The sequence below is a fragment of the Condylostylus longicornis genome, unplaced genomic scaffold (genome assembly GCF_029603195.1).
Source record: "Condylostylus longicornis isolate FDR11 unplaced genomic scaffold, ASM2960319v2 ptg000048l, whole genome shotgun sequence".
NCBI lineage: Eukaryota > Metazoa > Arthropoda > Insecta > Diptera > Dolichopodidae > Condylostylus > Condylostylus longicornis.
This window is the reverse complement of record NW_026578017.1, coordinates 22,819,210-22,831,687: the sequence shown is the minus strand read 5'-3', so window position 1 is coordinate 22,831,687 and position 12,478 is coordinate 22,819,210. Positions and strand designations below refer to the sequence as shown.

The window sequence follows — 12,478 nt, the reverse complement described above, 5'->3', positions numbered from 1 at the left end:
TATTGAAAAAATGTTTCACATCTATTGGAAATAGGGGAAATACAGCATTATTAATTATGAGTTTTTTATTACATCAAAACTAACTCAAACTAGAATTCAAAACTCTTTTCCAAAATTTTCAAATCACTATACTAAAAAATTGCAATTTCAAAGATATTTTGTGTCTCTGAAAATTATCACAAAATTCATTTTATTAAAGCCTACACAAAATTCATACTTGGGGCTATTTTTATAAAAAATAACATGAAATCATAACATTTATAAAGTAAATTCAATTTTACTCATACCAATAATTATTAACCTATAATTGAACGACAAAAATCAACTTGCTAGTATAACAAATTTTGAAATAATAACCACAAAATCAAGAATAATTACATTTCCTGTACTTGGTGTACATTTCAAACAAATACCAATTGAACAAAATAATTCTACTTCATGCCTTCTGCCAGTATTATTATTTGTATTCTGTTATATAACAAAAAGAAAAAAATATTTTAATAACCTCTCAAAGTAATATGGTAACACTTATTTCAAAAACTGTTAAAAATATCCCTTTAAATATAATACAAACAACGGTAAAAAAAAAATAAGAGAAAATAAAATCAAGCCGGAGCATAGAGCAGAAAAATAAAAAAAAAAACAAATGCAAAATTTTGCTTTGCTCTAAAATTATTTTATAACAAGCTGTTAAATACTATTTAACGTTTCGCTAGAACGGACGTGATTTCAAATTAATTAAAATATATTAAAAGAAAAAAAAAATTGTTAAAATTTAAAGAAGTTATTTTAATAAATAATATAACATAAAAATTCTAAAAATATTTAATATATTTAAAAAAATGAAATTTAAGTAAAAAAAAAGAGAATCGAATAAAAGATTTGCAAGGGGAATGCAAGGGAGGAAAAAGGAATTTAATAAATATTATATTTTAATAAATGGAATGTAGTTATACTAATATATATATATAAATATATATATATATATACATGTATAATAACCAAAAATAAAGCATAATATATATTTTTCTATAAAAAAAAATGAAATTTTAAAAAAAATAATTTGGTTTTAGCATAAAAAAGTCGAGTTTATTTTTTGTTTCTCTCTCATTTTAACTCTAACCTATATTATAAAATTATTTATATATATATATATGTATATATAGTGAAAAATGAGGTAAATATATACATAAATGCACATACACATGTGTATATAATATTATATATATTATGAAAATTATACTCTACTTATAACATTAAAATTTTTCAAAAAAAAAAATATATATATATATAAAAATTACTATTATAATATTTAAAAACATAAAATAAAAATTAAAAAAAAAAACGAGATTGTTGACTTTTATATTTATATACATATATATATATATTTACATATTAAATATGAAAAATTTATAAGTGTATGGCACTAGGAAGAACATTTTTTTTCCTTCTGTTTTAATTGTAATACAAAAAAAAAATAAAATATTTTCATATTGGTGGGCATAAAGATTACGAAACAGGAAAAAAAAAACACAAACAATAATAACAAAAATTATAAAAAAAAAACAAAAACAAAATAATTTCCAAAAGAGGATTATTATCCTTGAACATTTTATACATGTGTATCACAATATTTGTTTTATTTGTGACAATCTAAATATAAAATTCATATACATAATATGAAATTATATAAAAATATATTTTATTTGGAATGGGTGTAATATAAGGATATATATATATATATTTAAATATACAAATACATAATATATTAATAAATTTTCTTCCTACATATAAAAAGATAAATAAAATACGTGATTTGAAATGTTTCTTATTTTTTATTCTACATCGTGTCTAAATTTACAAAAAAAAAATAAATCTTCAAAAAAAAAAAAGAAGATAACGAAATTTTCTTTTTTTTCTTTTTGTTTGAGGGCAATTATAATTTTTCACTTGACTAAAGTGTTAGTGATTTTTCTTTTTTGATTCTCACACCGATTTATTAGTTTTCTGTTTTTTTCTTTCTCCTTTTTTTTTACTGATTTAACTTTATTATTTTTGCATCCTTTTGCTATTCTTCACAAAGATTTTTTTTTTTGTATTTTTTTGGATTTATTCTATGTATTTAAATCATTAAATGCCTTCTATTTCTCTTTGAAATTGTTTTTAACACAATAATATATTTATATCGTATATAGAAAACCTTAAATATAATATTATAGGCTAGCTATTATCTACACTAAGAGTATAGAAATATATTTTAATGCCAAACTAAAGGTAGATTTTTTATTCTTCTATACTTGTATTATGGAAATCTTTTATAATATATGAATTACCGCATATAATAATATATGTACATATACCTATCTAACAATTTATTAATGTGTGTAAGATTTATTATTGACTATAATAAATGAACCGTTAAAGAAATGATAAGATTTTATTGATTTATGCATTGCATAATAAATTATCATTACTAATTCGTTTCTAATGTTTTTCTTGGGTCTGAAATTTAATTCAAATTGTTATTCATATACAAACTTAATATTTAATTTAATTTAATAACTTGTATAACAGTATTTTCGTACATGATTCTAAATCTAACCTTAATAATTATGATTAAATATATAGAGGCATAGAAATTCATATTGAAACTATATAAGTACTTTTTGCATACAGCCTGTTATGAATACACTTTGAAAAAAAAAGGTGTATATAATTCCGAAAATACAATTCTAAATTTCATTTTTAAAGAAATGAGAAATATACCAATTTTATACAATTAATAGGGATGATAATTATTCCTCCATACTTAAAAAATCCTAATATCTAAATTTTTCCCAAAAAGAAGAAAAGAAAAAATCAAAAATTTTTGCATGCTTAAATTTTGATTTTTTTTTTTTGTTTTCTTTACTTCCTTTTCTTTTGATGTGGAATTAATCCAATTACCGAATTAACAATTAAAGGTTATACGAAGAGGAAAGAATTTAATTCGGTATATAGAGTAATATTATCATAAATGACAATGATAATAATCATAGCAAACAAATAATATAATAAAAACAAAATAAAATAAAGGACATTTTAGGACGAAAAAAATTTCTTGAGGCAAACTCTTTAAACAAATTAAAAAATTAAATATTTAAATTTTAGGCAACAATAGCATATTCAAAAAACAAAAATAATAATAAATCGATTTGAAACAATTTATAAATGTTAAATATAAAAAGTGGTACATATATACATATGTATACATATATATATTGTATATAACTTCAAAAATGGGTATACATTACAATACAACTTAATCTTAATATCTTATATAATAATACAACATTTCATTTTGAGTCTATCAAATATATATAACATACAAGTACGTGTATACAATATTGTGTTACATAAATGTTATATAAGCGTGTTATTAATATTTGTATACATATAAAATATAATATACATGTACATATGTATGTATAACAAAAATGAAAACTATTTCAATATTATGCATGAGGGAAGAAAGAGCTTTTTTTTCCTAAGAAAATGGAAAAGTTTCATATATCCAAATATGCTTTATATATATATATATATATATATATAAATAACTACATAAATATTCATTGGATTACTATGATATCGCATAATATTATGTTTGCATATATGTATACTGTTACATAAACATAATATATATATATATAACAATAAGTAACATAAATATATGATATATTTATACATAAATGCTACACCCAATATACACAATATTTACATTATACGATATATTATGAGTATTATTTACATATTATATAATATACTATGATATATACATACAATACAAGCTATGTTTTGAGAAAAATTTAAAAATAGAAATTATAATCGGTTAACATGCTACAATATACAATTTTTCATATATAAAAAAAAAATAACACTATTATATACAAAATATACACATGATAGCATGAATAAATAATATTAATTATTATTATATTATATAAATATCTATTATATAGATATGTATATATATTACACCTATTATATATATATATATTACGTATATATACATTTTTATTTCATTATAATTTCCTTATAATTTCATTATACGCTTATATTATTCATATTACCTTGTATGCTCATACAAATATTATAAAAACGAAATACAATAATATGTATGAAATTATTAAAATATATAAATATAATGTATGTATGTAATATGTGATATAGTTATACAGTATTGTAAAATTATATGTATACAAGTAAATAACTTTGACCTGTGCATTTTTATTTTTAATAATATTACAAAAATACAAAAAATAATAATCTTATACATGCTGTTTAAATAATACAATTACAGAAAAAAGAGATTAGATCTTCAAGTTAAAACAAAAAATCAATATTAAATTTTGTTACTCGTATACACACACAATACGTACAAAATATATTATACTATCTATGTTATAACTTAGTAAAATGTGTGTATAAAAAAAATAAAATTTCCCATCACAAAATCAATGCACATTTTCTTTAAAATAAAACAAATAAACAGGAAAAAGAAGCAAAAAATAATTGTATACAATAAAAATTTCAAGAAAAATACATACAATACTGAATTTGTAACAAGTTCATTGAATAACTTACATATTTTTTTTTTGGTTTATAATAAAAAATTAATTTTTAAAGTGACACCATAATAAAGAATACTTATATATACTTCAATGATTTTTTTTTTCAATGCAATCGAACTTGAAATCATTAAAAAATATTTTATTATTTATTTAAATAATCAATATTTTAATTATTTTCGTTCAAAATTTTTAATTATCCTGTTCTCGATAAAGCATTTGTTCTAAATCAAGTAAAATTTTCAATGAAATTCATCTTATATTTAAGAGATTTCATTAAATTTGGACCATTAATATAAAATATATAAATTTGTTGTTATTATTATTCTCATATCTTCATAATATATAAACTTTAAATATAAATATATTTAAAGAATACAATATTCTTTCAATATATATAGTAAATATATTTGTATTTTAATTAAATTTCTGTATATATCAACGCAAATTTTGTCACGCTGTGTAAATAAGAAGTGAAAAACATCTTCAATTTTTATTAATTTTTCTTTTTTAAGAGTTTTTATAATTTTAAAGATTTTAAAAACATGCACTTTAAATAAAAATCAATATAATGAATATTAAAAACTTTATATTCATTTTATAATTCTTGAAAAATTATAATTAATGTTAATCATTGAATATATAATAACAATTCAGGGAAAAATTCAATAAAATTTAAAATAAAAAAAATTTCAATTTTATCAAGTGTGAGAAAAATGCTTTTTTTATTCTCATTTAAAAATTGAAAACTGTTATATATGTTCATTATATGTATATATATAAATATTCATATTTTATATTAAGCAAATGGTGTACACGTTTCATATATCAAACACGTTCTCTTCCATGTAATATTATTATCAAATTAGAGTACACTCTATATAGAGTGTATTAAAAATTATTAAATTTTTTAAATTAAAATTTAATTGCTTTTAAAAACAATTTCTTTAATAATTAACATAAATTCTACAATAATTATAACAGAATATAACAGAATTCATTTTTAGTACTTCATTACTTAAATAAAATTAAAATACAATGAAAATTCGATAATTAAAACTTTCCTCTGAATGCGTATTTTAGGCAAATTTTAAATTTAGAAATATTTTGGAAAGTTTTAAATAAAATTTTATATATTGTTATATGTTTTATACGCATATTAGAAAATGTAATGTAATGCGTTTTAATTTAAGCAAACTTTCATTTAATATCTATAATACTTTAAGAATTCACACACATATATAATGTATATGTATGTATTTGTAATCACATGAAGATTTAAAAAGGCTTATCTTTTATTTTTATATTATAATCCTTAATTTCTTTTACTTCTTTTATTTTTTCATCTGTTTTGGAAAATGTGCAATGCTGATAACTGAATACAATAATCACAATAAATTATAACATGAATATATAATATATATCAAAATATATATACTCTGTTTTATTTACTATTCTATTAATAATAATTATTATATTATTTCCTTCTTATCTTCTTTTATATTCTTATAAATTTTGTTATTTATAACTCTTCTTTTCTTCTATATACATTCTTTCATATACATGCTTTTATAGTTTTCTACTCCATACTCTTACATTCTTACTCTTTTTTTATTTCTTTTGCTTCTTGTTATTTTTTCGTAAAACCGAACTGTCATTTACTTCTTATTTTATTTCTTCGTTTACATGTTCCATTTCTTCCGCTTATCATTACATCTTCATCTTTTACTATTTCTTCTTCTTGTTCTTCTTCTATTACATTTTTTTTTTTAATCTAATTCTTTTTATTGTTCTCTTGTAACCTTCCTCCTTTAATACATTAATGTTATTTCAAAAATAAAAGCAATATTATACTAGTATACATATACGTGAATTACATACAATTTGCTTCTTGGTGAATAATTGTCGCAATCTATATATGTACATACACGAAATATATGTATCTACATATTTTTCAAATATTCTAATATGAAAATATGAATATAATTTAAAAAGAAATAGTATATATGATGAAAATACATAAAAAAAAATAATATTAAAAAATAGAAGGATACACATATACATATACTTCTTTAAATTATAAAAGCATGAAAAAATTGTACATTTGCATAAAATAAATCTTAAAAAAGAAAATTACATAAAAAATTGATTTATCTAGATTTACATATATCTTCATGTAATTTTTCATAACAGTATAAAATATAAATATACATAGCTCTATGTGCTTTAAAAAAAAACTTAAAAACTAAATACATACATCTAAACTCATACATGAGTTTATTTTAAAAATAAATGGAAAAAGAATATTCTACAAAGCTTTAACATTAAAATTCTACATAATATATAAATAATTATAATTGTGTGGGTGTAATATGAACATACAATACTTAAAACTGAAAGCATATTCCACATATATGTGAATAATGCACAAGCATATCATATGCTTTAAATACATGTATGTATATGCATATAAGATTACGTGATAAATGTGCATGTATAATGCACGTACATGTGCATGTATAATGTACACACGTAAATACTTAATGTGAACAAAAAAAATTTATAATTTCGAATAAATTTGCATATTGCACTTGTTTTCTTTTTCTCAATTTTGCCTTCCTTATTTTTATGTCTTCCTACTTGAAAATTAAAAAAATCCTTGTATTTTCTTATACATAATATGCATTTGTACAATAACAAAAATTTCAATGATACCCACACTATATCTGTTACCTTATACTACACATACTATGAAATAAAATAGAATTAAAAAAAAAAACAAAAAAGAAAAATGCGCGTAACAGCTTCATGTAGAATAATTTTAATATAAGAGTACCCACAACATTTTGAATCTACCTACACTACATTATTATGCTTACTTATGCATTTTCCAAATATACATACATATATATATATATATATCACCTATAAACTTTAAGAATTAAAATGAAAGAACTTGAAAATGAAAAAAAAATTTTTTTTTAATTTCTTTCGAATTGTACATGACAATTTATAAAAATTGTTATTATTATTTTGAACTATGATATTACAAATGAATGTATGTATGTGGATGTTCGTATATATGCTCAAATGCAAATACATGCATTATGCATTTATATTTTTACAAATTTCTCTATAAGAGTTAAAAAAGCATTCTCAAAAATTACAAAAACAACAGAAAATATTTTTTTTTCTTTTGAATTTTTCTTTTTCGTTTTTGTATTATCAGAACTGTTGTGTAGGATTCGATGAAAACTGTTATTGTAAAGTTTTGTGTTTATTGTTGCTTTAATCGTTAATTTTTTTTTTCTTGTTGCTTTTCGTTTTATATCCCGTATATAAGTTTAACTTGTATTCTGTTTCTGATCTCATTCAATTCTGTAATTAGGTTACGCTCATAGTTTCAATCCGTCATTGATTTGAAATGGTTGTAATTTTAACAATAAAATAAAAAAATCTTTATTTTAATAAAAATAGTATTGGTTTTAAAAATTGTTCTGTTAAAAAAAGAAATATTGTATATGAAAGAGTTTAAAGTACACTTTACTTTGTTTTAAAAATAAAATTTTTATTATAAAAGTAATTAATTTTTGTTGATGAAGGACAAAATTTTGAAAATTTTTAAAAGAATATTGATTTTTATCTAAAATTTAAAGAAAAAAAAAATCTACAATAATTATTAAAATTTTAACATTTTAAAATTGAAATTAATTTTTAAGAATATTAAAAATATATTTGCGTTGCATTTGAAAAATTAGATTTAAAATTTAAAAATTTAATTAAGAATTAACAATTTTAAATTGCAAAAAATTGAAAAAAAAAAATATAGAGAAAAAATCATTAATATTAAAAACCAGAAAAAGCAACAATAATTTTTTGAAAGGGATGTGTTTTTTTTTTGCTTTTGAAATTTCAAATGTACATTTATTACTTATTTTCTCGTAATTTTGCATACTTAACGTTTTTAATGCCTATACATTCATCATCACTTGCAATAAGTTGTTATACACATTGTATAGTATATACATATACAAATATAAGAATTATAACGGAAATAACAACAACAACATAAATAATAGCAATAACAAAAAAAAAAAATACTTTATATCCATCTTTTAATTTTCAAGGTCAATGTTATATCCGAGTATACATACATACGTATTCGAATAAATACGTAAACACTTAATACATATACATACAAATATAAAAATGCATATATAGATTATTAGAAATATAATAATAACGGGGGAAAAAAAAAGGCTTCATTTAAATTATTTTTTCCGTCATATTTTCCGTTATATTATTATTATTGTTATTTTCTTCTTATTTACATTCTAAATATATTTTTTATTCTTCTGTATTATTACACACATTTTTTATGTGTTGTATAATTAAAAACAAGAAAAAAAAATTGAGAAAATTTGTGAAAAATAAACATTAATAAAAATGTATAAAAGCATAATAAAAAATAATAATAATAACAAAGAAAAAAGAAAAATAGTTAAAATTAAATTTTTCAAATTCACACATAATTATAATCGTAACCAAAATATAATAATGTATACCCAAAAGTGAAATCTATGTAATATTATATATATATGCATATTCTGCGCATAATTTTTTTTTTGTTCTGTTATACATATATAAAATAGCATAAAAACAACCAGAACATTAGCAAATAACAACTTATACTTCCTTATAAAATTCACAAAATAATTATCGTAATTTTCAGTAACTTACAAATAATTATAGTAAATAAAAAATAATACAAAATGAAAAAAAAATAATTTTATAATAAAATAATAATAAAACAATTTTTTTTTCTGTTATACTGTAACAATATTAATACGGTATATTAATATAACTAACATAATATACATATAGTATAAAGATTTCATGGCTTTCACATCTATACCATAATTGTGCTGAAGAAATTCAATAAAGTGTTATACAACATATGAAAAAATTAATCAAAAAAAAAAAATTTAATGAAATGAAATTTTTTTTTTTTAATTTTATATGAAATTAATGATATTATAAAATTTAATAATGCCACGATTATATAACAAAATAAATAATTAAATGTTATACATAAATATGTTATATAATTATATAACAGTTTGTATAACATAATTTTAAATAAAATATTGAAATAGAAAAAAAAATAATCATAAAAAAATATATATTTGAATTTAAAAAAAAAAAAATCTATTTAATTTCAGGGAATGTGGATAAAATCAATTAAATGAAATAAAAAATAAAATTATTATTATATTATAAAAATAAATGTTTTGTGCATTAATAAAAAACAAAAAACAACATTAAAATTAAAGCAATACTAAACAAATATATTAATAATAATAATTAGTTTTGAAAAAGAAAATTAATATAATTTTACATAAGATAATAATCAAAAAAAAAAATAATACTTAAATAATCTTAAAATATTTACTATTTTTCTAATTATAAAAATAAAAATTTTTCAATTTTAAAAAAAAAATATATAATCATCATTTTTAATTAAATAATATAATCTTATAATCATCATCATCATCATCGTTATAACAATAAAAATATATACATATATTTCGTTTTTGTTTCTCAAAAAAAATATTATACAAATTACATTTCCCAATAATTTATATATTTTTTCTTTACACATCATATATTATGTATAACATAAATATAATATGTGTAATTTTTATAAGATAAATACTTAATATATATATATATATATTAATTTCCAAAAAACGATTTAAAATCGCTATATAAATTCTCATTTGCATATCATATTTTAAATACCATTTAAATTTTTAAAAATATGGTATATTTGTATGTGCATTATTTACCATAAGCACTGCATTATATAATAAATATTATACAGATCTCTTATAATTTAAATTTCAATTTTATAACATATAACAATCACCAATAACACATAATTAAAATATAACATATATATATTACAAATGTATTTATTTATCTATACCAATCAATCAACTAAATAAAAAAATTAATTCAATTTCTTAATCTTCATATTTATTACAATATTCTTAATTAAATTTTTGAGAATATTTCATTAAAAAATAAATTATATAATATTTATACATATTATAAATACACAATGTAATTAAATTTCATTATCATCATCATCATCGTTATATATATATATATATATATATATATATTATAATGATAATGGAAAATAATTGATTTTTATAATATAATTTCAATAAAAAAATTAAAAAAAAAAAACATATAAATATAATTGAATGAAAAAAAATATTTATTTATATATAATATTTTTGTATATTTATATAATATATTATGTATATACAAAATAAAATAAAAAGAAAATAATTTTAATGAATTTAATTAAAAAAAAAAAACAAAAATAGTTAATTAATTTATTTAATTTAAAAATCAATTTAAAAGCAATAACTTCAAAGAGCAGCTATAGCTATATTATTCACAATAATTGTGTGGCAAGTTATTTATAAAAAATAAATACAAAATATATATATATATTTTATTGTACATACATAAAATTATAATCGAAATATAGAAAAGAAAATTAAACAAATTTACAATGGATAATTATTATCATAATTTTTATGACACAAATAATAATTCTCATCATAATTATTTGGTACATATTTAATAAATATACCATTACATAATTATTATTAATTATATTATTATATTAAAAAAAAAATACAAGAAGGCAACACTTTTTTACCTTATGTTCTCTATCCATTAAATATCAAAACCAAGACAAATTATGTATTTTTTTTTTTGTTCAATAATTAATTGTCATTTTAGTTAAAATACAAAAATTATTTTTTAACTAAATAATTACATACATACGTTATTATTTGTTTTTTTTAATTCAAAATTTCGTATAAAATTATCATCTTCTTTTATACACACACATATACACGCAGCCCATAATATAAATGTTCTTAAATCTTTATTATATTATGTTAAAACGTATATAACATAATTAAAGCAAATTTATATAATTAAATTACATAATATTTAATTAAATTTCACATGTACTTACTTACAATAAATTATTACTATATGTTATTGTTACATAATATTATATTTTATACATTTTGATCTTACAATAACTAGGATAGAAGATAAAAATAAATGCTTGTTTTGCCTCAAATTTAAAAACACAAAAAAAAAAGTTAGTTGTTTTTTTTTTGGTAATCGCTGAAAGTAATTTTCTTTAATACAAAAAAAAAAATGCTTCTAGTTGATTATTTAACACAAGAAACCTGACACGCACACAAAATCAAAAAAAAAAACAAGCACTGTACATTTAACATTTTTTCAACTGTTATACTAACACTGTAAAATAATTATTAAAAACACTAATAATTATTTATAAAATGTAAAAATAACATAAATTTTTATTTAAAACATTATTACATATATATACACGTATATAATTATTTATGACATGAAATATATCACATTATAGAACATTATATCTACACACAAACACAATAATTTTTATAAATATTTCATAAAATTCTCTATATATATTTTTATAGGTAACATACAAAGATTTTAAATAATATAATGATAAAATTTATTAAATTTTTCATTCACTATTGCTATACCAGTTCCTAACATACTATATACATATACATAAACTTATATAAATATGTAAATTTAATTTACTATTTTGAAGAAAATTCAATATTATGTCTATATATGTATATATACTATTTATATACTAACTGTTATATCATTGTATATTTTAAAAATCTATCATCAAATTATATATGTGAAATTCATTACTTTAATTTCAAATACACGCATAAATGCTATTGTTTTTCAAAATCATCAAGTAAAAT

The 12,478-nt window shown here is 18.1% G+C and overlaps 2 protein-coding genes across 8 annotated transcripts in view; both read left to right on the top strand.

The window, feature by feature from the left end:
* Positions 1-12,478, top strand: part of LOC129611210 (trichohyalin-like) — a 112,354-nt gene that overhangs the window by 30,790 nt on the left and 69,086 nt on the right. The gene's annotated exons all lie outside the window — the stretch shown is intronic.
* The window catches only part of LOC129611212 (uncharacterized), a 32,374-nt gene continuing 19,936 nt past the window's right edge, over positions 41-12,478 (top strand). The window contains exons 1-2 of one of the 3 annotated variants that reach the window (XR_008697149.1): positions 41-1,177; positions 9,830-9,968. Coding sequence is in view for 1 of the 3 variants with exons in the window: in XM_055524213.1 (XP_055380188.1) it covers positions 11,197-11,256 (60 nt within the window). In the remaining 2 variants the exon portion in view is untranslated. Of the gene's footprint in view, positions 1,178-9,829; positions 9,969-11,042; positions 11,257-12,478 lie in introns of those variants that run through there. The other 2 variants (XM_055524213.1, XM_055524214.1) reach the window with 2 other exon arrangements.